This window comes from Bubalus bubalis, chromosome 3, assembly GCF_019923935.1.
Source record: "Bubalus bubalis isolate 160015118507 breed Murrah chromosome 3, NDDB_SH_1, whole genome shotgun sequence".
Taxonomy (NCBI): domain Eukaryota; kingdom Metazoa; phylum Chordata; class Mammalia; order Artiodactyla; family Bovidae; genus Bubalus; species Bubalus bubalis.
Genome location: NC_059159.1, coordinates 43,898,488 through 43,926,230, shown reverse-complemented (window position 1 = coordinate 43,926,230; position 27,743 = coordinate 43,898,488). Strand labels below are relative to the sequence as shown.

The window sequence follows — 27,743 nt, the reverse complement described above, 5'->3', positions numbered from 1 at the left end:
TTTCCTGGGACTCATACTGTGTGGTGGAGACAGTCTTCAGAAAACCACCCCTGCAGCTGGCAAACCGTAGTTCAGGTGCCCTGATGAAAAGTTCTCAGGGCCCTGGGAGGATAAAAGGTGGGTGGGGGGAGCCTGGCTCCCACCAGGGCTGGGGGAGGACTTCTGGGAGGAAAGGATGTTTGAGCTGAAATCAGAAAGATGAGAGGAGCCCTCCAGGGGTCAGGCGTTGAGGTGCAGGTCTCCCTGTGCCGTCCTTCCCTCAACGTTACACCTGTAAACGCCCCTGGCTCACCTCCTCCCTTTTAGGTGGGGAGGGGTGGGCGGGCAGGCTGGGCTGGGTGGTCCCTGCCACTGCCCGTGTCTCTGGTCCTGCAGGAGCATCCTCCAGCCATGAACCACCTGGACTCCAGCAGCAACCCATCCTCCACTACATCCTCTACGCCCTCCTCGCCCGCACCCTTCCCAGCATCGTCCAACCCATCCAGTGCCACCACGCCCCCCAACCCCTCGCCTGGCCAGCGGGATGGCAGGTTCAACTTCCCAGGTACCACACCTTGGGGCTTTCTCGGGCCTGAGGGATGGGGTTGCATGTCCCTTCTCTGCTCATCCTGGCTGACTCAAGGCCAAACCGTCTCCACCGCTAAGAGCAGTAGCTGAACACTCAGTGTATCACCATATTTAAACCTGCTATGATTGTACCCATTTTACAGTTGGGGACACTGAGGTTCAGAGGGAGTAAGTGGCTTGCCCCAAGCTGTAAGCAGCAGAGCCGGGATCAAAGCCAAGTCTGTCTGATGCAAAGCCTGGGTAGTCCCCAGGCTGCCGTCCTGTGTGTGGGATGGCTTCTCGGGGGCATTGTTCACTCACTCGGGGCTTCTGGGCTCCTGAGAAGCAGGGCAGGCAGCATTGAGACCTGGGGCAAGCCCAGAAGGCCAGAGCAAAGGAATCCGGGGCTCTGTGGCTTACCTGCTCTGGGTCTGGACAAGCTGCTTAAGGGGGCACTTCTGTTCCCTTTTCTATAAAACAAGAGACCAGGTGAGGCTGGAGTTAGGTTATCCCCAATGTGTGAGTGAGGCCTCGGAGTCCACCCAGGGGTGTGTGCCAGAGCCGAGCCAATCTCTGACCACGGCCCCGGCTGCCCTGGGTCTATAGGGACAGGCCTCCTGCCACTCGGCCAGGCCTGGAGTGTCCCACCTCCCCAGGGAGCAGAACAAAGCCCACTGGCCCCCTTCAGGACTGAGCCCCAGCCCTGGCCTCTCAGGCAGCCCCTCGAAACCAGTCTTGGCCCTCAGCGTGTTTCAAGCTCAGGGAAGCAGGGCAGCCCCAGTTTGCTCCAGGCCCAGCCAGTCTGGCTGCCAGCTTCACCCTGTGGACTCCTGGCCTGGCCCCACCTGTCACTGGTCCCCAGGGCTCCAGGCCGAGGAGGACAAAGGCATGGCTTTTCCTGTGCCAGGGGACCCCTGGCTGGGAACCTCACTAGCCTCATCTCCCCAGGGTCCCAGGGACTTCTTTTGGTGGGTGGTGGTCAGATTTTTTAGGACTCTTTCTTCTTTTTTGCCTTAACATGCATGTGGCTGGCTATCTCCCAACACTAATGCATCGTTCCAAGCCCGCCCCTCCCTCCTCCGACCCAGCGATGGCCACGTGATTACACTTCTCTGTTCTGCTCTGTCATTGTGATGCTCTGAAACCGGGCCTTTTGCTGAACCTCCTAGTCTGAAAGGAAAGAAAAGGCTTTTTCTGAAAGGAGGGGCCTGTTTGAAAAACAAGAGTCACTGAAAAAGTCCTTTGTATGACATCAGCCAGAGCTTCTTAGCTTCCCTGATGTCCCGGGCTGGGCCCACGTTGTACCCTGCACGGAGACCTCTCTCTCTGGTCATGGGCTGGGCTGGGCTGGCAGTTAACGTGGCGTGGGACCTCCTCCTAGTCCACCCGCTCCATACTGTGTGGGAGCATTTCCGTATGTATCTGAGGCTAACCTTGGAGAAAGGTTATTTTTTGGATGGTGATATTGAGTGGCAGAAGCCTTGGTACCTCCAGGTGTGAATTTGGGCTGGTGGATTTTCCCTTCTCCTGCACACAGCATTGTCCAGTGTTCTCAGAATCTTGGTTTTTCTCCCCATTATATTTTGCCCTCCTGGGCTCACGCACAGTTCACAGAAGGGAAGGGGGCCCAGCAGGTGAACGGAATTGGCCAGGGCTCTGCAGCAGGGTGGCTCCCAAGACTGGGTCTCTGAACCCCAGTCCTCCAGTGCAAGACCCCTTACTCCCGGGGGCTCCTGCGGGCACCCACTTTCTCCCAGCTCTTTTCCTCCTTCCTGCATGGAGCGCCCCATCCTGGTCAGGCCCACCTGGGACAGGGCAGGTGGGGCAGGGGTGCCCCAGCCCTATAACCAGCCCCTCTCCCCCAAGCCCCTGCCTCTGTTCCCTCTCCCCGTGCTGCGTTTGCTATTCTGTGTGTGACTCACCTCCTCTTCTGTTTAAAGCTGCCTACTTCATTCATCATAGACAGCAGTTTATCTTCCCAGGTGAGTCCTTTGCATGGTTCCACTAACTGTCCCTTGCCGTGACCCTCTCTGTCCAGCCCTCTCCCTGAGGACCTGTGTCTCACACCCATCTGCTTTGAGAGCTGACTGTCTGTTGAGGGTGGGTAAGGGGGCAGAGTGAGTAACCTTGAAGCTGGCCCTTCACAGGGGCAGTGCCTTACAGCGCAGACCCTTGGCATCCACCCTCCCCCGCCCCTTTGCAGAGACTGCAGGTGACTTGTCCAGGGTCACAGCCAGGAAGTGGCAGAAATCCAGTTTGCAGAATAAGGGGAGAGGACCTTTTGCTGATGCCTTTTGAGCATCTGACAAGATATCATCTTCTACATAATGGCAAGGAAACTGCTACCCTTTTTAAAGAAGGGGATGCCAGTTTGGGAAGGTCGGCCGACTTCGTTTATTTGGCGGGTCTCTCGTTCCAGAGCCTTGCCGCACAGCGCCATCTGCTGGCCTTTGTTGGAAATGCCTGCCGTGCAGACAGTTGAAAGAAAATTTTTAGACGTTCTCATTAATTTCCTTCTACAGAAATTGTTTTGCACACCTACTATGTGCCAGCCTTTGCATGTGACCATATTCCTGCCCCTAAGGAGTTTATACTCTTTAGTACTTATTTCTCTAATTGGAGGTGACAAGCAATAGTATAAGTAATCTGTGACTTTAATTCTGAGTTTAGTCATATGAAGGTTCTGTGTGTTTTTGATGAAGACCGTAGTTAATTGTTTTTCCCTGGGTTAAACAGGCCTGTCTTGAAGTCAGGGTATTTTGGTAATTCCAGGCCTTTCTATTCCCCATCCCAGCTCCATTAGGGGAGTGACTAAGAGCATTTGTTAGCTCCTATAGGTGGTTTCTCAGGCTGTGCAGGCTGGTTGGGGGTAGGGCCAGGCTCCCTGAGCTGCCTCTGTGGTTTCACACCCATTTTTTTCTGTGGCTCCCCTCCAAGAGCCTACCTGGTTACTGCTCTAGGGTGGCCTACAGGGGGGTACCCTTGAAAGCTTTGGGAGAACGTGGCTTTTCTTCTAGTAGGGTCCATCTTGCTCTGAAGATGTCACGGGGGAGAGGAAGGAAATATAGTTCCATTAAAACAGATACGGACACATTTGGAGCAGAATACAAATTACACTCTTAATGTTTAAGGACAAGTGTGAAGCTTCAGAGGCATTTTGCCGACCCCCAACCTGAGGTGCTGTTTCTCCCCAGACGCCCATCTACCCTGTGTCACCCTATCTCTGTGCGTGTGTTTTTCTTCTGTGGAAACATTTGAGCAGCATTGGGTGGGTAGAAACATCAGGCTGCGTTTGACGGTCTGCAGACACAAAGTAGTGGTGTCTGGGGGAGCCTTGGCAGACTTCCGGCGTTTAGGATTCCCCAGAAATTGCACACAGGATGTTGGGTACATGTGTGCATTTCTCTGATAAGAAGGTCCCACGGCCTCTATCAGACTCTCCCAAGCCTGTGAGGTCCAAGAAATGTTGAGAGGGCTTCCCCGGTGGTACTTGCGGTAAAGAATCTGCCTGCCAATGCAGGAGATGCTGGTTTGATCCCTGGGTCGAGAAGATCCTCTGGAGGAGGAAATATGCAATCCACTTCACTATTCTTGCCTGGGAAATCCCATGGACAGAAGAGCTGGTGGGCTGCAGTGCATGAGGTCGCAAAGAGTCAGACACGACTGAACACGCAGGCAGAGATGTCGAGAAAGCTTCAGGAATAGCCTTGCGGAGAGCCCAGAGGGAGGTGAGGGAGATTTGCTGGCTGATGGGAATTCTCTTTGTTCCAGCAGACAGGGAGAGGCCCTGATTAGCTCCAACCACCACCACCTCCAATCTCTTCTTTTGCTGCAAAAGGGAGTGAGGGGCCCACCCAGCCCTGAGGCAGCCAGCCTCTCTGAGCACGTTGAGAATGGACCAGAGAGAACAGAAAGCAGCCGGCAGCAGGAGCAGCCATGGGGAGGGGGGAGAGTTGGCCTGTGCCACATTGGCTTCACCCTGGGGTGACCATTTGTCCAGTATTCCCCGGATGGGGGGCTTTTGATGCTGAAACTGGGAAAGCCACCGACTCAGGCGTCAGTGCCAACTTCCCGATCCCGGGGTCCCTGATGTGTGGACTGTGCATTTCTGTCTCCCCAGAGTGCTGCTCCACCAGCCACCAAAGCTGGAATCTGAGGTGATGGGGCCTCTGACTCCCACCCGAAGTGCCCGGCATCCGTGCCAGGCACCCGGTGTCGCTAACGAGCCACCTGTGAGTCTGGCTTTTGGCCTCTTCTGGCCCAAGGGTCTTGCCGCCTTCAAGGGTTGTTGCAGCCAGCAGCCCCTGCCTCAGAGGCGAGGAGGAGGGTCCAGCCCACACGTCCAGTTAATAGGGGCCCAGTGGCTTTTACCACTTGCTTGTAGGGGGCCTCAGGGCGATGGTGGCAACTGAGAAGTCTCAGCTTCCACCCCGCCTGGAGTCCCTGCCCAGGGCAGAGCCGTGTGGGAAAAACCAAGTGCCGCGGAGGCTGCGTCTGCGCTCTGTTTTAGGGAAAGCATGTGGAAGTGGCCCTGAGAGCCCACGTGCGACCCATGGAGGGGCCGCTGGGGAAGCACCTCTGCCCTGTGTCTCCGGGGGTAGTGGGAACGGGTCTCATGCCTTGTATTTTTTTTCCGTTTCCTCCAGACATTTCGGCATTTCCACAGGCAGCGCCGTTCACCGATGGAGCGGACAGTTCCCGGTAGGCGCTTTTTCCTCCTTGGGGACTTGTTAAAGCTGGACCCACATCCCTGACCACCTCCTTCATCTACCTTTACTAATATTGTTTTTAACATTTTATTTTATATTGGAGTATGGGCGATGAACAGTGTTGTGATAGGTTCAGGTGGACAGCAATGGGACTCAGCCATACGTATTCCGTGTATCCATTCTCCCCCTGCCCCAAACTCCCCCCCCATCCAGGCTGCCACATAACCCTGAGCAGAGTTCCCTGAGCTCTATAGCAGGACCGTGTTCTACCTCCACATTCAAATCTCTGACCCTCGAATTTCAGACCTTGCTGTGGACCTGGGCAGCCAGATGGAGCACTCCTTGGGCTAATTCTCCCTGTGATCCAGTTAACTCAGCCACAGGGTTTTATTTGCCTCCTATCACCGCAGTCAGCGTGGGGTGGGGCTGCCTGTGCAACAGAGCTGTCTAGAGACCCAGGAGGGCTGGGCGAAGGCGCCCAGCCTTAGAGAAACCTAATAATTCAGCTCCTGTTCATGACGCTCCTTGGGCGTCAAGGAGCCCTTTCTCGGTCAGGTCACGCCGAGCAGCTGACTCACCTTGTTTTGGAGAGTTCTCAGCCAGGTGTAAAGTAGGTGTCATCCTTGACATCCAGATGAGGGGATCAGCTCAGAGAGGTTAAGAAAGTGCATTAAGTCACACAGCTTAGGGAGTAACGGAAGCAGTTCTCAAGTAGAATTCCAAATCCTGTGCCTGTGCTCGGAACCCCATACTAATTGTCAGATTTGAAAGGTCCCTGATGGTCACTGTCCACCCCTCAGCCCCCACCACCCTCAAGTTCAGCCTGGGGAAGGCCAAGGCCAGAGAAGGGAAGTGGGGTCCGTCCTTCAGCCTGCTGTGTTTCCGCAGCATCCAGACCGCCTTCCCCGTGGCCAAGTGGGTCAAAGGAAGGGTCCAGGCCTGGCACCCCTTTTTCAGACCTCACATGGGGAGTCCCCTGCCCAGCTGGGAGCCAAGTGGCCCAGCCTCGGGGTCTCCTTGACAAACCCTGCTTACTCTTAGGCTTGACGACCAGCCAAAAGCAGATGTGTCGGAAGATCATGAAGTGGAGGTGAGTGATGGCGACACGTGAGCTGTAGACGGAGCATCTCTTTCCTCTCTCCCTGGCTCAGTGCGTGGAGGTGTCTGGGAGCGTGTGGGTACCCGGCTCTGGTGGGGGCTATCCCAGGTGCCCACCTGCTGCAGCAGACACGGGCAGTGTGCAAGGCAGCGAGAGCAGTGAGGGGTGCCACGAAGCAAGCTTCCTTTTGCTTTTCTGTTTTTTGAGGCTAAAGTTAGCTCTTTATTCCTGTGGTTTCCACCTCCAGCCGAGAGGCCTGGGCCCCAGCCCAGGAGACTTTCCCTCAGTCAGTCTGGGGTGGGGCCAGGCAGTTGGATGTTATCAAACATTCCTGGGTGATTTTGATTGTAGCTGGGGCCAAGGACTGCTGCTTTGACCCTTGAACCAGCGTCACCCGAGCCTGGCAAGTGTGGTGGCTTATGAGCCTCAGCAGACTGATTTACTCTTGCCCAGAGGAGTCACAGGCTTCCCAGGTGGTGCTAGTGGTAAAGACTCCACCTGCCAAAGCAGGAGATGCAAGTGACATGGGTTCGATCCTGGGTCGGGAAGATCCTATGGAGTAGAAAATGCCTGGAAAATTCCATGGGCAGAGGAGCCTAGCGGGCCCCAGCCCATGGGGTCCCAAAGAGTCAGACAAGACTGAGCGACTAAGCACAACACAGCGCACAGAGGAGAGTCTCAAACTCTGTGTTTAAACAAAAGCTTAGGACTTTCCTGGTTTTCCAGTGGCTAAGACTCTGCACTCCCAATTCAGGGGGCCCAGGGTTGATCTCTGGTCAGGAGATTAGATCCCACATTAGGCAACTAAGTGTTCATGTTACAACTAAAACTCCTGCATGCTGTAACTAAAAACAGAACAGAAAAAAAGACCCCACATGCTGCAACTAAGACCTGGTGCAGGCAAATAAAGTGAATAAATATTTTTAAAAAATAAAAGCATATCCAGAAAGGGTGTTAGTGTTCTTCCCCAGCGATTAGGTATTGCTCCTAGGAGCAATGTCTTGGAACATTGGTGGGAGGAAGGGCCACGCTCCGTAGTTTGTGGATTAGGACGTCAGGGCCGTGTGGTGCTGAGTGACCCATCCACTTCACACATGAGGTCTGCACAGAGCTGTGACTAGAGCCCAGGCCTCCTGACCCCAGACCCCTCTGCTCCCTGACCTGGTGGGGGTCTTGGGGGAGGGAAGTCACCTGCCCCCAGGCCTGCCGCCCCTTCTATTCCCTCCTCCTCTCCTTCCAGGCCGAGGAGCCTGAGGCCGGCAAGTCAGAGGCCGAAGACGACGAGGACGAGGTGGACGACCTGCCGACCTCCCGCCGGCCCTGGAGGGGCCCCATCTCGCGCAAGGCCAGCCAGACCAGCGTGTACCTGCAGGAGTGGGACATCCCCTTTGAGCAGGTGGAGCTGGGCGAGCCCATCGGGCAGGGCCGCTGGGGCCGGGTGCACCGCGGCCGCTGGCACGGCGAGGTGGCCATCCGCCTGCTGGAGATGGACGGCCACAACCAGGACCACCTGAAGCTGTTCAAGAAGGAGGTGATGAACTACCGGCAGACGCGGCACGAGAACGTGGTTCTCTTCATGGGGGCCTGCATGAACCCGCCCCACCTGGCCATCATCACCAGGTAGCCCGGCCCCGCCCCCTCCCCTTTCCCTGGGGGCCTGGTGATTTGCATGCCCCTGGAGGGCGTTTTCATGTAGAGAGGTACAAAGGAAAAAAGCTGGGACTTCCCTGGCTGTCCAGGGGTTAGCACTTCGCCTTCCAGTGCAGCGGGTGCGAGTTCGATACCTGGTCGGGCAGCTAAGATCCCACGTGCCTCAGGGCCAAAAAGACAAAGCCTGTTATACAGAGTGAAGTAAGTCAGAAAGAGAAAACCAGATATTGTCTATTAATGCATATGTATGGGGTTGAGAAAAATGGTCCTGATGAACCTATTTGCAGGGCAGGAGTGGAGACACATAGAAATTGTGGACATAGCGGGGGAAGGAGAGGGTGGGACGAACTGAGAGTATCACTGACATATATACACTGCTGCTGCTGCTGCTGCTGAGTCGCTTCAGTCGTGTCCGACTCTGTGCGACCCCACAGACGGCAGCCCACCAGGCTCCCCCGTCTCTGGGATTCTCCAGGCAAGAATACTGGAGTGGGTTGCCATTTCCTTCTCCAGTGCATGAAAGTGAAAAGTGAAAGGGAAGTCGCTCAGTCGTGTCCGACTCTTAGTGACCCCATGGACTGCAGCCCACCAGGCTCCTCCGCCCATGGGATTTTCCAGGCGAGAGTACTGGAGTGGGGTGCCATCGCCTTCTCCGGACATATATACACTGCCATATGTGAAATAGATAGCTAATGGGAAGTTGCTGTACAATACAGGGAGCTCAGCCGGATGCTCTGTGACAAACTAGAGGGAAGAGATGCAGTGGGGGTAGGAGGCAGGCTCAAGAAGGAGGGGACATATGCACACTTATGGCTGATGCACATTGTTTTATGGCAGAAACCAACACAACACTGTAAAGCAGTGACCCTCCAATTAAAAATAAATGTTACAATACTAAAGCAATATTGTAACAAATTCAATAAAGGCTTTAAAAATGGTCCACATTAAAAAAAAAAATCTTAAAAAAAGAAGAGACCCCCAAAATGGAGTCTAATTTCCCCATCATATAACCCCACTGACATTAAATAAATAAATTAATGAAAGGATACCTAAAAGAGAGAAAATTCAAATCTTCTGGAAAAGCACAAAGTGAAAACCAGTCTCCTCCCACCCTACCTGGGTGCTTCAGTAAACAAAGATGGGTACTGTAAACAGTTCCTTATCATGCCTTCCATCAATGAGTTTGTGTACACTCATGTTTTTAAGGGCTTCTCCGGTGGCTGTAGTTGTCGAGTCCAGCTGCCAATGCAGGAGGTGCTCAGCGTCCCTCAGACCCCAGCCTCGGTGCTGTCCATCATTCAGCCTTCCGTCTCTCTCTCATCTACCCAGATGAGAGATCTGAGTCTGCTTAAAGGGAATGTGGCACTAGTGCCTGCCAATGCAGGAGACACGAGACATGGGTTCAGTTCCTGGGTCGGGAAGATCCCCTGGAGGAGGAAATGGCAACCCACTCCAGTATTCTTGCCTGGAGAATCCCATGGACAGAGGAGCCTGGTGGACTACAGTCCACAGGGTCGAAAAGAGTCAGATACGACTGAAGCTACTTAGCACATATAGTAGAAGAATAAAAGAACATTAACAAAACATTTAACGCGGCTGAGGAGGCTGGAACATGGAAACGTAACCATCAACCGATACTCCAGACCCTGAGGGTCGTTATCTCGTTGGAGACGTTTCCTAAAAACTAGCCCCTACCTCAGATGGCTTAAGTCGGCTTCTCCCTGGAGCAGCAGTAAAGCCACCCATTTTCTCTACGTCCTTCCTCACTCCAGCTTTTACTTTAAATATTTATGTATTTATTTGGCTGTGTCTGCTCTTAGTTGCAACTCATGGGATCTTTCATTGTGGTATGCTGGCTTAGTTGCTTCATGGCCTGTGGGATATTAGTTCCCCGATCAGGGATCGAACCTGAGTCCCCTGCATTGCAAGGCGGATTCTTAACCACTGAAGTCCCTCACCCCAGGTTTTAGGAGTCAGTACAGGTAGGGGCCAGAGAAGGCAATGGCACCCCACTCCAGTACTCTTGCCTGGAAAATCCTATGGATGGAGGAGCCTGGAAGGCTGCAGTCCATGGGGTCGCTGAGGGTCGGACATGACTGAGCGACTTCACTTTCACCTTTCACTTTCATGCATTGGAGAAGGAAATGGCAACCCACTCCAGTGTTCTTGCCTGGAGAATCCCAGCGATGGGGGAGCCTGGTGGGCTGCCATCTATGGGGTTGCACAGAGTCGGACACGACTGAAGCGACTTAGCAGCAGCAGCAGCACAGGTAGGGACTCCAACATCCAAGCCCCTTATCTAATATAATCACCCTGACACCGCTGATAGCCGCCCCCGCCCCTGCTCCACTGCACATTCAGCCTTGTCATTAAAAAACCCCGTGATCTGAGAACAGCACGATCATGAAAGTCATTATGGAGATCCCAGAGCCCTGATGCTGCCTGGTCACAGCCTGAAAAGGCCAGGTTCTTCCCTGGTTGACTTTGAGTGGGTGAGTTCCTGCCTCGAACCACGAGAGCAGGTGCACTGCTCTAAATGTGGGACTCAGCTGGTAAAGAATCTGCCCACAATGCGGGAGACCTGGGTTTGATCCCTGGGTTGGGAAGATCCCCTGCAGAAGGGAAAGGCTACCCACTCCAGTATTCTGGCTTGGAGAATTCCATGAACTCTATATCTTAAAGAGTTGGACACAACTGAGCAATCCTTAAACTTAGTGAACTATTTCCTGTTCTATGGTGGGTGGGCTAGAGGTCTCAGGGGACGTGTGTTCTTGCCCATTCAGGCTGGGCCCCTGCAGCAATGAGCATCAGGGGGACTTCCCCGGTGGTCCAGTGGTTAAGACGCAGCACTTCCATGACGGGGCAGGGTTCGATCCCTGGTCCCCATGTGCCATGAAGCGCGACCAAAATGAAACAAAGAAGGAATGGCCTCAGGTTGGTCAAGAAGGATTCTGGCACCCAGGGTCCAGGGCATGGAGCTGGTGGACACAGCTCTCCCTGGCTCCACAAGGGCTGAGGTCAGGCTGCACGGGCCCCAGATCTCTGCCTGACTCTCTGCTCTTCACAGCTTCTGCAAGGGACGAACGTTGCACTCGTTTGTGAGGGACCCCAAGACATCTCTGGACATCAACAAGACCAGGCAGATCGCCCAGGAGATCATTAAGGTAACGGCTCCAGAGCTCCTAGCTATCTCCCAATCCGTCTGCCGGTGTCAGGCTTGTGGCGGCGGCTGTTCTGTCTCTCCCTTTAGCTTGGGTGCCTCATGGATGGGACCTCCATCTCCTTCCCTCTTTTTTTGTCTTGTCTGCTGGGAACTGAACACACTGGAGAAATGCAGTGGGCTTTAAAGACAGATGGCCTGAGTTTGAATCTTGGTGGTACCAGCTGTGTGACTTCGGGCAGGTCGATTAGCCTCTCTGAGCCTCGGCCTCCTCCCCTGTAAAATGGGGTTGCCTGCGTCACCTCCCTCATTGGATTGGTGCAAAGGTAAACTGTGATAATCCGTGGAGAGAGCATTGAGCCCGGGACCACTAGCGCTTGGTGAGCATCTGTTAGAATTAAGGTTTGCGGCAGGTGTTCTGCCTTAAAGTTTCTGAATCTAAGTTTCATGCAGACCAGGCCCTCAGGTTCAACTCAGGCAGCCTTTTTTCTTTTGTTTCCATCTTTTCCAAGTAATTAAACAAAAGTGAAAGAAAGGCTTATTTGTTTCTTTATTTAGCAGCAGACATGGTCTGAGAAAAACTCCATCAGGGCTGGATGGGCTTCCTCTTCCTGGTTCTTGTTTTTGCAGAAAAGCTTTCTCTTACCAGCTCCCACCACGTTTTTGTCCCTGTCCTGTCTTCAGTTTTCCTTTTTTTCTTTTTTTCTCCCTCTCTCCTTCCATCCATCATGTGTGCGCATCATTGGAAAGGAAAAGATGGAAATCTCAGTGACATTTAGGAACACCAAGATTTCTCCATGACATTTCCACATAGCAAAATGAATGCATGGGCTTCCCTGAAGGCTCAGTGGTAAAGAATCCACCTGCCAATGCAGGAAACGCAGGTTCAGTCCCTGAATCGGGAAGATCCCCTGGAGAAGGAAATGGCAGCCCACTCCAGTATTCTTGCCTGGGAAATCCCATGGACAGAGGAGCCTGGTGGGCTACAGTCCATGGGATCAAAAAAAGAGTCTCACACACACACACACACACACACACACACACACAAAAGACGGCTTAGTGACTACACAACCACAAATGATTGCATTAAACTTTTGCAGCCCCCCCCCAAACCAAAATATCACATGTATGCCTTCACCTGTAGTCTGTCTCATCACAGAGAAGTTGGGGGGAGCTGCAGTGTTAAACCTACTCTATGATATCCCCAAACCTGCTGGGCCCTGCTCCCCCAAACTGTTGTGTCTCCTTATTGTCAGGACAGTGGGGGAGTCTGGATGTTGAGTTTGGCTGAGTTCGGCTGAATGAGTCATCTGGAAGATTCCAGGGTAGAAGTTGCTCAAAGGTTTTGGAGCTGCAGAGCCAGAAGCAAGCTCTCTGCTGGCTCATTTATTTTCCCCATCCCCCTTCTTCTGGGAACTTCTAAGCCACTTCCTTTTGTATGCATCTGTGATACTTGGAGGCTCAAAATATAATAATGGGGTCTTGACCTTTGGTTCGGAGAAGGCAATGGCAACCCACTCCAGTACTCTTGCCTGGAAAGTCCCATGGACAGAGGAGTCTGGTAGGCTGCAGTCCATGGGGTCATGAAGAGTCAGACACAACTGAACAACTTCACTTTCACTTTTCACTTTCCTGCATTGGAGAAGGAAATGGCAACCCACTCCAGTGTTCTTGCCTGGAGAATCCCAGAGACGGGGGAGCCTGGTGAGCTGCTAACTATGGGGTCACACAGAGTCAGACACAACTGAAGTGACTTAACAGCAGCAGCAGCAGACCTTTGGTTAGAGGGTTTGGGGGGCCACCCCTGAAGTGTTGTGAAATTATAGGAAGGAAGGAGAGTTTGTGTTCCAGACCCGGGCACTTTCTTTCTTGTCTCTGGCTGTTTGAGGCTGTGGCACCTGTTTTATTAACAAGGCTCAGAGAGGTGCAGCCACTTATCCTCGTCACACAGCTGGTCCCTGTTCAACCCAAGGTGTGCTCTTTGGCTCTCTTCGGTCACTGGGGAAGCCTTGTGCCTTGGTTTGGTTTGGGAAGTGGGCAGATGTTTTAAGGGGAATCATCTTGCATTCAGGATGGAGTTTTGGGAGAGAGTAAGTCACTCTTTTTGAAACCTCCCCGCTTCCGTGGTGGGATGACAGCTCTCAGTAGGCCTGAGGGGAGTGGCCACAGTGAACCCCGTGCCCTCCCCTCTCTTACAGAAGAGCATCCGCCTGCGTACATTCTTCTCGGATGAGCTCCAGGCCCACTTGGTCCAAGCTCTGGGCTGGGCTGAGTTCTGTCTGCTTCTGCCTCACAGCTCATTCCTTCTCTTTCCTCAATGGGACTTGTTGACCTCTCCCCTCCTCACCCCGAGATACCTTTGAAGGCAGGGAGATTTTTCACGTGAGAAGCACCACTTGATGTGGGAGGTAGGGAGGTGGGTTTGCATGTGCCTCTTTCTGACCTGGCAAGGATGCCCACTTCAGTTGTGGCATCGTGTACCCCTCTCCCCATTCCCAAGCACATCAGGGTACCCGGGAGTCCTCGGTTTGGCCTGGGATGAGAGCATGCCTGCATCAGGTTACCCACGTCCCATGTGCCTGGCCAGTCAGCGTTCGGTGCAAATAGGGCATTGGTTAGAAATCCCCCAGCCCTGACCTGGCGCTTGGCAGATAAGGAAACTGAGGCTCAGAAGTCAAGTCCAAGGCCACACAGTGAATTCGAATCATCTGACCCGGATTTCAGTCTTAGTCCAGGACTTCTATGGCAGCACGGGCAGTGGGGCCACCTGAGCTCGGGGACTCCCCCTGCGGGAATTCCACTCTGTTCCCCACTCCCAGCCCAAGCCTTTGCTCAGCCTGAGAGGTGAGGCTAGCTGTGCAAAGCCTGATGAGACCTTAAATCCTTGGGTCTTTTGTGACTCAACACGCAGGGTAAAGATGTCCCTGGAGGTCCAGTGGTTAAGACTCCATGCTTCCAATGCAGAGGGCATGGGTTTGAGCCCTCGCTGGGGAAGATCCCACATGCCTCACAACATGGCCAAAATATTAAAAAAGAAATCAAACAAAACACGGAGGGCAGCATCACGGTGAACCTTCATACACTTCCTGACCACCCCTCCCCCAGAGCCCCCCATCCCCCCTTTCTGCACTTCTTCTGAGTATAAAGTGGGTGTGGGGCGGCAGCGCTGACTGGCCTGGAACCAGATCTCAGCCGTGCTGCCTAACCACTGCATGACCCGGGCAGGGGGCTGCCTGTCCCTGAGGCTGGGTTTCCTCCTCTGTGAAAAGGAGACAGTCACACTGCATGGGGCTGCGAAGGTTAAATGAGGGGACTGGGGTAAGGCATCTGGCTCAGGGCCTGGCCCAGGGTAGAAGCTAAGCCATCGTCGTCCATTTTCCCTCCGCCCCTGACGTGAGGCTCTGTCTTCCAGGGCATGGGGTACCTCCACGCCAAGGGCATTGTGCACAAAGATCTCAAATCCAAGAACGTCTTCTACGACAACGGCAAAGTGGTCATCACAGACTTCGGGCTATTCGGGATCTCGGGCGTCGTACGAGAAGGACGGTCAGTTGGCCTTGGGCGTCCAGAGAGACTGGGGCCGTGCTGGTGGGCCCGAGGCCTGGGCACTCTCCCTGTCGGTGGCCAAGGGCCAGCCCTCCCTATAGGAAAGGCCAGGCCTGCTCTGCTCCTGCGCTTGTGGTTCCGGTTCAGAATCAGATTTGGGTGACCTTGAGGTCCCTCGTAGTACTTAATCCTCAGGCTGACCGCTGAGGAGGCTGGGTCCCCTCACTCCCATTTTCCCAGCGTCAGGTTCTAGTTCCACGAATCCTGAAGGAGAAGGGCCGCTCCCCCAGCCTCAGGACCGCAGGAGGGAGAGCCAGCCCCAGGCCAGGTTGTGAGCTCCACAGGCAGTTCCTGTCTCCTGCACGGAGATTCCCTCTGCTCTCCCAGGGTAGAGAATCAGCGCCCTCGGGAGCAGCTCCCGGCCAACACAGTCCTTGGCCTGCTTTTCTAGAAGAATCTGCTTATCACTCCTCTGTAACATTCCCCCAAAGCACGGGTGCCTTGGCAAGTGCCCCATCGGCGTGCTGCTTTTCTGGGCCGTGCACGGGGTTGCAAAGAGTCAGACACGACTGAGCAACTGAGTACACGCCTGTGGTGGCGTGCCAGCCCTGGGGCAGACCTGTGCCCTGCAGGCCTCGCTGCTGCCCACTAAAGGCCCTGTCCTTGCCCTGGCTTCTGGCCTCCAGGCGTGAGAACCAGCTGAAGCTGTCACATGACTGGCTGTGCTACCTGGCCCCCGAGATCGTGCGGGAGATGACCCCCGGGAAGGACGAGGACCAGCTGCCCTTCTCCAAAGCTGCCGACGTCTATGCATTCGGGTGAGGAGGCGCCTGGTGTCCCTCTTCCTGGGGCCTCTGAGGCCAATTGTGGCTGAAACAGAGGGTCCTGCTGGCTATTGGGGGGCAGGGGGATGTGCTTTGAGGCTGGTTCAGCTGCTTCTTTGGGCCAGTGACTGTGCCCTTGACCTTCTGTTTTCCCCACCTGTAAAATGGGACGAATAGCGCTCCTCCCTGGTAGAGCAGTTTCGTGAGGACCAATTAGGTAATTGTATAAAATACTTAAGGGGCTTCCCAGGTGGTCCTAGTGGAAAAGAAACTGTCTGCCAATGGAGGAAACCTGATGAGATGTGAGTTTGATCCCTGGGTCAGGAAGATCCCCTGGAGGAGGAAATGCCAACCCATTCCAGTATCCTTGCCTGGAGAATCCCTATGGACAGAGGAGCCTGTCAGGCTACAGTCCACGGAGTCACAAAGAGTCAAACACAGCCAAAGCGACTGAGCACACACGCATAAAATGCTTAACTCTGGGTGTGCTTCTCACCTGTTGCTCCCCAAGGACAGTCTCCAGAGCTAACCAAGAGCTGTCCTCCTGGGAGAAGGGGGCAGCTTCCAGCTGTGTGCTGAGAAGAGCTGGCATTCTGACAGACACAGAAATGTAGAAATAAAGCACGAGCCAGATGCATAAAACCTCTGAACCACATTAAAAAAGAAACCGGTGAAATCAGTTTCAATAGATATTTAACTCAGTATGGCAAAAATATGATCATTTCAGCATGTAAAAAATTCAGGAGATATTTTATGCCACAGAGCTTTCAAAAATGTGGTGTGTTTTACACTCAGTTCCCCTCCCCACATTTGAGTTACTCAGTATCCTCACGTGCCCTCCACCCCGTCCCTGTGTTGGTCAGGGTGGGTCTAATGGAGATGGTCCCATGCAGATAAGTCGAGAAAGGCCAGGGGACTTGGAGGGTCAGAGTGAGGGCCCCATGCCATCATCTCTTGGGGGATCCTTTGCTCATGGGTGGGCTCTTCCTGCCTTGACCTGTCACTGTCATTTCCTGAGCACCTTCGTGTGCCAGGCCCAGGGCTGGGCATTCCTATAACTCCTCAGAGGACCTTGGCCGTGGGCACCCACCCCACTGAGGTTGAATGGTTGTACCAGGATCTCTGCCCAGAGCTGGCAGTGTCTCAGACTTCTCACCACACTGGGAGCACAGGGCCCCTGGTGGACTCAGGGTGGTCCCAGAAGTCTGGCGGGTGAGGAAGGTGGGCCGAGGGTCCCAGGTCCTCAGGCTGGGCTCCAGGCATCATGGCAGCAGGCGCCACCCACCCCACCCCACGCCCTGCTAGTGTGAGCTGAGCGGAGCCATTCAGGAGCTCACGCCGTGTGTGTGGGTGGTCTCCACAGGACTGTTTGGTATGAACTGCAAGCCAGAGACTGGCCCTTCAAGAACCAAGCTGCAGAGGCCCTGATCTGGCAGATTGGAAGTGGAGAGGGCATGAAGCGAGTCCTGGCCTCCGTCAGCCTGGGGAAGGAAGTCACTGTGAGTAGCCGCCCTGTGCTGGGAGAGGGCGGTGGGGCTAGAGGGCCAGTGCCTGGCTGCCCTTCCTTCACCCACCTGAGAAGTGGAACCGCTGCATGTCAGGCTGGCCTCCATGCTGCTGGCTAGGAGGCCTGTGAGCTTCCCAGGTGGTGGGTAGTAAAGAATCTGCCTGCCAATGCATGAGACGCAGGAGATATGGGTTTGATCTCTAGGTTGGGAAGATCCCCTGGAGTAGGAAATGGCAACCCAGTCAAGTATTCTTACCTGGAAAATCCCATGGACAGAGGAGCCTGGCGGGCTACAGTCTATGGGGTCGCAAAGAATCTGACATGACTGAGTATAAACACACACATATACACACACATGAAACCTGTATCCTTCACTACCCCACTGTTAATCTTTAAAAAACAATTATCTTTAAAAAAAAAAAAAAAAGGAAATAAAGCTCTTGGTTTTGTTAAATTATGAGAAAGATAATAAAGCCTGTATGTTACTTACTAGAAAGATAATAACAAATTTCACTCCCTAAAGTACAAACAGTGGGGTTGTGGTAGTATCAGATCTTTCTCCTCCACGTCTTTCTCGAGTGTTCGAGAACTAGTCAAGATTTCCCTAGCAAATTCGTTTTCAAGAGGCCAAATCATCATAGGTTTGCTGCCCTCGAGTGACTGATGGTTTCTCTGCATCACAGTGTGTAAGTTCACCCCGCCTGGCACCGTGATACGTGCAGGAGTCCAGGGGCGGTGTTTTCGTGTTAGCTATGCGCTCAGGAGTCAGGTGGGCCTGGAGCAGACAGATGCCAGCGGGGTGTTGATAAGGAGCTCCAGGGGGTTCCTGGGCACCACGGCAGTGGAGGCCTCTGGGGGGACCACCTGGCGCTCGTCCAGGTAAAGTGCCACCTAGGCTGTGAGTGTCCTTGCTAGGTCCCCACCTGCCTGGTCGTGTGTGCAGGCCTCTCTTCTACAGGAAGTTCTCCTGAATTGAAAGGCCAATGGGGGTGCAGTGTAGATGATTGGATCCAGAGAGTAGGCAGCAGGAGAAAGGCTTTGCCATCACTTGGGGTGGTCAAGACAGCTGTTCTGCCGACTCCTCTGCCCTACGCCCAGTCGGTCTTATCACTCCAGCCTCCATTCCTGCAATGCCCAGGCTCCCACCTCTGTTGCAGCCCCACCCTGTACACCTTCTGAATATCTTATGTCTCACCTGTCAACACGCTGCCTTCTGCTTTCCATTCTAAACGTCTGTGATCTCTTTCTTCTGACCTGTCTTTTGGCTTTGTGACTGTTATTCCAGGGAGGTCAAGGAAGGAAGGAGAGGCAGGCCCATGCTTTTCATTTTAACTGGAAGCCTGAGAGTGCTTCTGAAATTGAGTTATTTCTTGGCTGTATTCCAGCCATGGCTGGTCACCTCAGTGTCGGCAGGAGGGTCAAGGGACCATCAACTTGGGAGGGGTGGTGCCCGGGAGCATCAAAGGGACCCTGGGCAGAGGGCCTCTGCTGCGCCACTCTTGCTCCCTGCCAGCTCTCATGCCCTCCCGTGGCGTCTCGCCTTGCAGGAGATCCTGTCCGCCTGCTGGGCCTTCGACCTGCAGGAGCGGCCCAGCTTCCCCCTGCTGATGGACATGCTGGAGAAGCTGCCCAAGCTGAACCGGCGGCTCTCGCACCCTGGGCACTTCTGGAAGTCTGCTGAGTAAGTACCCCTCGGAGCCAGGCCTGCAGCCAGGTGTCTTGGGGATGGGGCACCATCTGCTCTGTCTGCCTGAGACTTCTACCTAGGGAACCCCTAGAGCTGGTTAGCCAGAGGGGACTCATTCCCTTGCCCAAGGGGTACTGGGATTCTGTTCACCACATTTTAAAAAACTTTTTATTTTATGTTAGAGTACAGCCAGTTAATGCTGTGGTAGCTTCAGGTGCCCAGCAGAGCGACTCAGCCATGCATATACTGTATCCATTCTCCCCCCAAACTCCCCTCCCATCCAGGCTGCCACATAACATTGAGCTGAATTCCCTTGCTATATAGTAGGTCCTTATCACTTATCCATTTTAAATATAGCAGTGCATACATGTCCATCCCAAACTCCCTAAATCCCCCTCCACCATCCTTCCCCCGGCAACCATAAGTTCCTTCTCTAAGTCTGCTGTTCATCACATTTATTTTGGAGACTTTTCCACAGGCTGGTGTCTCCCGTCCTCCTCTGTGAAAACCTCCATATCACTGTTATCAGCTCAGTGCTAAAGCTGGGCCCAGGCTAAGGCCCCAACAAGAAGTTTCTGCCTGGGAAAGGGCAAAACAGAGCTTCACCAAAACCAGCAGAGCGGCTGTTGCTTAAAATGGCAGTCTCCCGACAGAGCTCTCAGCCCTCTGAGCAGCCACCTGTTACTGGGGCTGCATCTCTGGGGTTTAAGTGCCGCTTAGACGCTGGAGGCCCACCCTCCTTCTGTGTAATCCTGATCCTCGGCAGCCTCAGTGCCAGGGTGGTCTCCACTCCTCTCTTCTGAGTTCTGCCTCCTTTCCCTTTTTCTTTGTCTCTCTGGCTCTCTCTGCCAGATCCCTCATAAACAGACGCCTGCCCTGCCTCTGCGAGAATCTGGGGAAGTCCTTCCTTGTTCTGGCCTCAGCTCCACAGCTGGACAAAGTGGAGGGGTGGGCAGACATAGCCTAAACATGGGAAATAGTTCAGCTTTGCAGTCCGAGAGGGAAACTCGAGTGACAGCTCTTGTCAGTGGGGTTTGTGGTGCACCCAGCAGTGTGCAAAGCAGTGACACAACTGCATACGATCTGTGTCATAGCAACTCAGCTCTGCTGTGCGGTGTGGGGGCACTCACAGACCCGTAAGCTCACGGGCTGACTGGTTCTAGTAAAACATTACTTATGAATGCTGAAACTTGAATTTCCTATTATTTTAGGCCATGAAATAGTCTTCTTTTGATTCCCTCCCCTCCAGCAATTTAGAAAGGTGGAAAAAAAAAAAAAAAGACATTCTTGGTTTGTGGATTGTACAGAAACAAGTGGCAGGTCACATGTGGCTGGACTCTTGGGCAAGATTCATGGCTTTGAACTTTCTTTTAAGGTGAAAGGCACTTTCTAGAAGTGAAATCTGCCACAGCCCCAGAACATGAAGATAGAACAGATACAGTGGGGCTTCTCTCTCTCTTTTTAAAATATTTATTTGGCTGCAGTGGCATCACCGACTCAATGGACATGAGTTTGAGCAAACTCTGGGAGATAGTGAAGGACAGGGAAGCCTGGTGTGTCATAAAGTGTCGGACACAACTATGCTGCTGAACAACAGTGTGTCTTAGCCGCACCATGTGAGATCTGGTTCCCTGACCAGGGATCAAACCCAGACCCCCTTCACTGGGAGCTGGGTGTCCTAGCCACTGGACCACCAGGGGAGTCCCAAGTGGTGCCTCTCTTGATGGGAGTTGGAGGGAGGGCAAGAGCATAGCCCCCGGAAAAGCTGTACCCAGATCTCACACCTCCCCATGTGTGTGGTGGTGTTGGTACCTCCTTCTTCCAGAATGAGCTACATATGGTCTCTGTCACACGTTTGTTGTTGTTGTTTGTTTGTTTTGTATTTTTTACGACTCTAAAATGATCACTTTTTGTGGCCTGATTTGACAGACACTTAGTTTGCCAGGTCGTTTTGAAAATAAACCAAACCAAGCTTAGAGTTGAAGGGGAGGAGAGGCCCAGGCTGGGTCAGCCCGGCAGTACCTGTGAGGAGAACTTGTTGAAGAAATGTGGCAACCGAAGCCCGTTGTAGGGACGGTCTGACGAATGACGATATGTGGTGAGGGAATACTTTACCTTATGATGAAGATTCGATTCAGTATTTTGCACTTCAGATGGATCAGAGTCCAGTACAAATAGTGGGTGACAGGATGTTGCTGTCAGAGGCGTGGGCTTTTCCCAGAGGTGGCTGGCAGCTGCACCACCCCTGAGGTCACATGCCAGGGCCAGGCCTCCACCAGCACCTGAGGTCACATGCCAGGGCCGGGCCTCCACAGCACCTGAGGTCACATGCCAGGGCCGGGCCTCCACAGCACAGAGCTGATGGTCTAGGGTAAAGACGGGCAGACGTGCGCCGTAAGCCCTCCGAGCAGGATGCTGTCTTGTCGCCTCCGTATTCTCAGCTCCTAGCACAGTCCTGGGGGTGTAGTAATCACTCAGTAAATATTTGGTGGGTGAGGGGATGAAGGAGGGAATGATGACAACATGCTGAGTGCCAGGCAAAAACCCAGCCTCTGTGGGCACGCTGCCCTCACCCCCGGGAGCTTGAGGAAGGGTCTCCCAAGAGAACAGTCATGGGAGCTGGGTTTGGGTGGGAGCCTGGGGCTCTCCTGGTCTCATAAGAAGTTCAAGGATCTGGTCTGTCAGATGTTGGGTGGCTCATTTAGCAAACCAGGCCTTGATTTTCTCCTCCCCCAAAGAGAAGGCTGCACTGAGCGGGTGCTGACATTCAGGAGATGATTCCAGATTCCTGAAAAGCCATGGAGCCCCACCTTCTTTTTCTACACGTGGGATAGAGAGTCACAAATAGGGTGGTTTCCTGCCCAAAGTGATCAGTTTTAGCCCCTGCAGGGAAAGAATGCCAGCATACCTCAACAAATCTGTATCAAAGCTTTCTGTTCATGATTTTTACTTCCACACACTCAAGCCTCTAATTCTCATTTTCTCTTTTCTTTTCCATCGATCTTGTTGCTTATTTTTATTTTCTGGGGGTGGTGGATGTGCTGGCCTGTCCTGTCATCTCCCCTCCTCCTGCCATCCTGATTCCTGCGGGCCCCCCTCCACCCGCCCACGCTGGGTGTCCATCTCCATCACCTGCTGGACTGCGCTCCTCCCACACCTGGCAAAATGGTTGCGGGCGCTCCCAGGCGCTGGCGGAGCCGCTACTACGGGAAAGGACGTTCCGGTCACCCCGACTTTAGGAACAACTGTCCAGTCCTGGAGGAATAGTGTGTCTTCTGCCATTTCCCCGATCCTCGGCCTGTTTGCGTTTAACCCTTTGCACATCCTCTTTCCTACTGTTTCTGCATCCAGCTTCCCCTTCTTGGCATGTGGTATTCCCATAAATAACAGTGATGCTCTGGCAGCTCACATGGCCACTGGCGAGGGCCCTGCAGGCTGTTTCTCTCCCTGGGCTGAGAGCAGACTCAGCGTGTGGCAGGGCCTCAGTCCACACACCGTGGCAGACGATGGCTTGTTCTAGGGAGGGCAAGAACTCAGATGGCTGGCCTGAGTCCCCAGAAGCCCTTCTGGCTGGATCTTAAAGAAGAGAATACAGGGAACAGACATAGTAAACTCCAAGATGTCAGTTTCAATGAGGAGCCGTGGGCCTGCTGGTTGATCTCTGTTCAGCATTCTGTGGCTGTGTCCCAGAGGAAAGCTTGGGGGAAGTTTTCTATGCCAGGCTCTCTTCCAAGCATGGACTGGAATGGGGATGTCCTTTCCTCTGTCCACAGGGAAGGAGGAGCCCCTGCCCTGTGCCCTGGCCAGGCCTTAGCATACCCCCTGCCCCCTCCCCATGGTCTCAGGCTCTGACTCTGCTCTCTCCCTTCTTGTCTCTCCTCCTGTAGGTTGTAGGCCTGGCTGCCTTGCATGTTCGGGGCTTTCTTCTTCCTAATCCACGCTCTGCACTGCGACTTCTACTCCAGCTCAAACAGCGCTGCGGGCACTAACCCAGGGAATGCGATCCTGCCGCCCCAGCCTCTCTGCTGGGACTTCTTTCTGCTTTGTTTGTTAAAACTGGCCCTCGCCCTGCCCTGTGGCCCTGTGTGTGCCTGAGTAACAGCTTTCCACGGAGGGTCTCCGTAACAGCAACCCCCAACCCGGCACCTCCTCCCTGGACGCAACTTCATCTCTCTGCAGCACTTCTGTGGGGTGGTCCCGTCTCCCTACTAACAACTCAACGAGAGAGATCCCCCCTCTCCCGCGCCCTGCAACATACCGGCCCTTCGCAGGGTGTGTCCCTGGGACAGGGGGCGGGGTTTTGCTTGGCTCTTAACCCACGAGGATCTTAGCCAAGGAGTGGAATGATTTCAGAGCTGCCTGCGGTCCCCTCTGGCGGGCTGGTGTGTAACATCACAAGTTCTATTGCCGTGAAAGACACCAGCTGGAAGGGCTGTGTCCTCGGCCGCACAGACACCTGGGAAAGTCGTCCTGAAGCAAGGGGGTGGGGCCTGTCTCCAAACAACTGCGAGAAAGCTTCCCGTCCATCCCTCCGCCCCCACAACATCACTCCCCTTCCACCTGCCCTGTGTAAACAGAAAGTACCAGACCCCAAGCCAGCATTTGGTACGAGTGTGGCTGACAGGTCACGCACAGGTCCTCCATGTATTACCAAACGTAGGTTCCTGACCCAAGACCTGAATCTGGGTGTCTGGAGGCAGAAGCTGAGAACCTGTATTTCAACCCGCTTCCCAGATGGCCCTGATGCACCCCCGCGTTTGAGGACCATTTCTAGAAGGAGCATGCAAATATCACTCTCAAGGCTGGGGCTGAGTTTCTCTTCCCTCCCAGTTCCACTCGGAGCAAGAGCTTTGAGAATGAGCTGCCAATGAGAATGAGCCCGCAGCAGTTACTGGGCACGCGGGGCGCTGGGGCTTTCGAGACAAACAGGCCACCGCCCTCCAGGAGGGAGCTGAGGCTTAGCACCTCTGCCCCCCACCCCCACCCCCGGCCAGGTGTGACCAGGAGCAGCTCTGCCAAGGCCACTGGCCTTATCATCACTCCCACTTCTTGGTGCGGCCGGGTCCTCTACGGAGCTTCTGGAACTGGCCCGCTCATTAGCTAACTTTGCCCAAATTCTGATCAAAACTTGCAGGGCTATAACTCTTGTTTTTGTTCCTCTTTTCAGCATTAACAGCAGCAAAGTTGTACCCCGGTTTGAAAGGTTTGGCTTGGGCATCCTGGAGTCCAGTAATCCAAAGATGTAGCCAGCTGTGCAGTTTTTCTGACAACGTATTTCTTTCTTAAATGTGTCTCTCAAACATCCGAACCACCACCACAACAAAAAAAACAAAAACAATGCTGTTCAAAATGCCAGCCACCCTCCTAAGTGCCACAAACCAGGAGCACGAGGCCTTGACTTAGACCATTCATCTACAAAAACACTTGGGTCCCGGAGATGGAGCTGCACCTGCCGTTTCTTAAAATGACATCACCAACAACCAGACCTGTCCTGACAGGCGGCAAATGTTTACATATATGTTCGTGCGGAGTTGGACTCGAGGTTGTACAATAGGTAATAATAAAAAAAAAACGGTCTGTGCAGAGGTTGCTGGCACCGTGGGCCAGGATGGCAGAAGTGGCCCTCCCTTCTGGAGGCACCCACACTGGGCCAGAGGAAGAAAAGCATCGTGATTGTGGCTGGTCTCCTGGCAGGATGGGCGGGGTTGGGGGGTGGCAACCACAGGGTTTGACCAGGCTTCTACTTTGGCCCCAAATCCCATCACCCCTCATCCTATCAAAGAGGTGCGGTCTCTTCCTCCTCTTGCAGGTTAGACCCTGACCAGGAGTTGAGCTGGATTAACAGGGTCAGGAGTTTGCAGACAGCTTGAGTTCACCTTTGACCCCTGTAACCCAGTCCATATCTTCTGGAAAAGCAGAGACAGATCAAATCCAGATACCATCTGGACTGATCCAGTGGTTCCCAGCCAGGGTCTCCTCTGCCTATGGAGGTGTTTCTTTCATGAAGCCCCCAGCGGGGCACCTGGGAGATAGAATGAAAGACTTCAACTGTTTAGGTACATCGCAGTCCTTAACTAACATTTGACCCCAGTGCTAAGGCCCAGCCCAGCAGCTGTGTACACCGTGAAAGCTTGATCCATGAAAACAGGGAAGGTAGAAGGTGGGGGAAGAGGCAGGCAGGGTCTCTGAGCCCACTCTCCCAATCACAGGGTGCCCTGGCCCTTTAGAAGCCCATCATCGATCTTGCCAAAGTTCTGTAACTGCCCACCCCTGAGTCCTGTTGAAACACCCTAGCCTGCTCCTGACTCCTCCTCTGCCCATGTTCAGAGCTCTTAGATAAGGTGGGAGGTGTGTGCCCCGCCTTTCGTTTAGACCCAGCTAGCAAGCCCCCCACCTTCAGAATCTTCCCGAGCACCAAGGCTTGTGTCTGTTGGAACCAGGTTTGGGAAAGTCCAGGATATGAGAGGGTCCTGCCTGTCCTCATTAGAAGCTGACTCCTAAGGAGGAAAGTTCCAAATGGCAGAGAAGCCCTTCAGTGAAGGTTAGGGCGTATCAGGCTCCAAAGCCAAAAATGACCCAGGGTGATGAAAGTGGAAAGGAGATTGTCTTCAGACCCACAACCCATGTCCACATTTGGAGCCAAGACGAGAAGGCACGTGGCCCTCCCACGGGGTTTATGTACACCTGTCTAACCAGGCTCCGAACTTGGAGTCTGGCCAAGTTGTCACGTGAAATGGGCTGCTTGGCCTGGAGACTGTGGGGCGACCTTCCCGGCTCTGGGCTGAGCATCCCTTGGCGGCCCTGCTGGGAGGGCACAGCTGAACAGCTGTGCTGGGTACCCGGGCCTCCCGGCCAACAGCACCTCAACCCTACCTGCTGGGTGTGTGGGAAGGAAGATGGAGAAGCTGTAAACCAGCTAGATTTGGCTTGGGGGGGTCTTTTGTCTCTGGGACGCTTGGCTTCTCCCCATCATCCCTTTGACCAACAGGTCAGCCTCTCCCCTGATCTCCCCACTCTACTTGGCATGTGACTCCGCCTCCTCTGATCATCAGGCTCCTCCCCCCACATCGGCTCCTTCCCAGAGGTCACAGTTCATGCCTCTCACGTTTCCCCTCTGAACCCTTGGACGAGCAGGTGGCCTGAGGGGTGGGACGGCAGCTGAGTAAATGGGACTTACCTCACTGCCCATGGACAGTCAGTCTGGGTTTTTTTTCCCCTTGAAGGGTGTCACACTCTTGGGTCAGTTCAGGAAGCTTTCTTTGAGTGCCTACTGTGTGCAAGTGCTGGGGGCCCTGGAGGGGAGCAGTCACAGTGCCCGCGTTTAGGAAACTGATGATTTGCCAGGAACCCGGAGGGTGGGACTGGGGGCCACCCCCTTCCTCTCCCGGGCCCTGGGATGCCTTCTTGCTCTCAGTCTGAGCCTCTGCCCTACCTGTTATTGAAGAGAAGCAGCTGAGGAGCTCCCCAGGTGGTCCCCATCACCTTGTCTCTATTTAAGTGACTGTGAATTGAGGTTAGGAAGACACGCCTGCCCTTCCGTGTGCTCCCCCCATCTGCTTTGGAAACACATGAAGGATGGCAGATACTGTGAATTCAGCCCTCACAGCCAACTGTGAAAGGGATGGAGAAGCTGGGAGCCCTCCTGGACAAGATCTCGGGGGCTGCAGAGGTCCCCTGGGGTCTGAGAATGGAGCCCAAGTTTCAACCTTCAGCCTGTGCCCCGCCCCCCACCACTCTCCACTCCCCAGCCTCACCTCCAAACCCCTGGGATCTGTTCCTGATGCCTTTAAACACCAGAGCCACAACCCTGGGTCCCCATCCAACCCGAGGTCTTGAATCCCGAGTTCCCCACCAGTTGTGAGTGGCGTGTAGCCAAGATGACGTCTCCACACTAACCACCAAATCAAAGACGTGTACAGGGCCTGGAATCCCTCTGCCCTCTCACAGCATTTCTTCCTGTGATCACTGAGGGGCGTGGCATGCCCTGTAAGCCCCTGGTGGGGGTGGTGGGGGTTGTCTGTGTTGCTTTGGGGGCTGGGTGGAGATATAAATGTGAAGCAAGTTAGGGAGCTTGTGCGATGCTGCAGTGTCGGCCAGGATTTCATCTGTGTGTGCAAACCCAGCATCTTCTGAGGCCACGAGGCACACACTTGCTTTTTTGAATGTGATGTAAAATTTGTATATTAAAAGTTTTTATATTTTCTATCAACTGCATTTGTCTTCCAGAAATGCTATTAATTTAAATTAAAATGGTTAGTATTAACGGATGTGCACTATCCATTTTTGTGGTTTTTTTTTTTTTTTTTTGCCATTGGCAAGAACACTGTGCCAGGCCCAGCCTGGGTGTCTAGAGTCTGTGAATAAAATTGTACCAAGGTGTCTGGGCCTTGTGTCTCCTTGGGTCCATTCCAGATGAGTGGGGCAGAGGTGGGGGGCTCTCAGATGGGTGGCGTAGGAGAGCAGGAAGGGAGGGGGCAGGGTGTTGGCCCCATCTGGGAGCTCCCTCCAGGGAAAGAAATTTTGCCTGGACCTTGGAGGCAGATATTTCTAAACATATGAAGGAATAGAGATAAGAGCATCAAAGCTCATGATGTACAGAAGAAGGTCATCCTACCCCCAACAGTGATGGTCTGGTAACATACTCAGACCTGTCACTGTCTCCTCTGCTGGAGGGGTCTTTGTCTTATGAAAGCCTTGAGGGGAGGGAGTCTAAGTAAGATTCATCTGAATATTATTTTTAGGAGCCTCTCCTTGCCAGTTATAAAGAGAGAAATGTGAGACTTCCCTGGTGGTTCTGTGGTTAGGACTACACCTTCCAATGTAAAGGGTGTGGGTTCAACCCCTGGTCAGGGAGGTAAGATTCCATGTGCCTTGCAGCCAAAAAACCAAGATATAAAGCAGACAATATTGTAAAGATTTTACTATATTCATTGGTTAGCTCTATAAATTTTCTGGTGGCATCTTTAGGGTTTTCTATGTATAGAATCATATATACAAAGGGAGATTAGTCAGCCA

At 53.6% G+C, this 27,743-nt stretch overlaps 1 protein-coding gene across 9 annotated transcripts in view; it reads left to right on the top strand.

Moving 5' to 3' along the window:
* KSR1 (kinase suppressor of ras 1) overlaps positions 1 to 26,991 on the top strand; it is a 160,985-nt gene extending 133,994 nt beyond the window's left edge. For 5 of the 9 annotated variants that reach the window (XM_025281018.3, XM_025281025.3, XM_025281024.3 and 2 more), the window contains 12 exons: positions 376 to 544; positions 2,487 to 2,528; positions 5,193 to 5,247; positions 6,297 to 6,345; positions 7,595 to 7,974; positions 11,072 to 11,168; positions 14,577 to 14,710; positions 15,397 to 15,528; positions 16,898 to 17,033; positions 18,589 to 18,722; positions 21,914 to 21,994; positions 23,896 to 26,991. In XM_025281018.3, the coding sequence (XP_025136803.2) occupies positions 376 to 544; positions 2,487 to 2,528; positions 5,193 to 5,247; positions 6,297 to 6,345; positions 7,595 to 7,974; positions 11,072 to 11,168; positions 14,577 to 14,710; positions 15,397 to 15,528; positions 16,898 to 17,033; positions 18,589 to 18,722; positions 21,914 to 21,994; positions 23,896 to 23,974 (1,488 nt within the window). In that variant the 3' untranslated portion in view covers positions 23,975 to 26,991. Of the gene's footprint in view, positions 1 to 375; positions 545 to 2,486; positions 2,529 to 5,192; positions 5,248 to 6,296; positions 6,346 to 7,594; positions 7,975 to 11,071; positions 11,169 to 14,576; positions 14,711 to 15,396; positions 15,529 to 16,897; positions 17,034 to 18,588; positions 18,723 to 21,913; positions 21,995 to 22,615; positions 23,001 to 23,895 lie in introns of all 9 variants that reach the window. The other 4 variants (XR_003107994.3, XM_025281019.3, XM_025281020.3 and 1 more) reach the window with 4 other exon arrangements.
* The last annotated feature ends 752 nt before the right edge of the window (positions 26,992 to 27,743 follow it).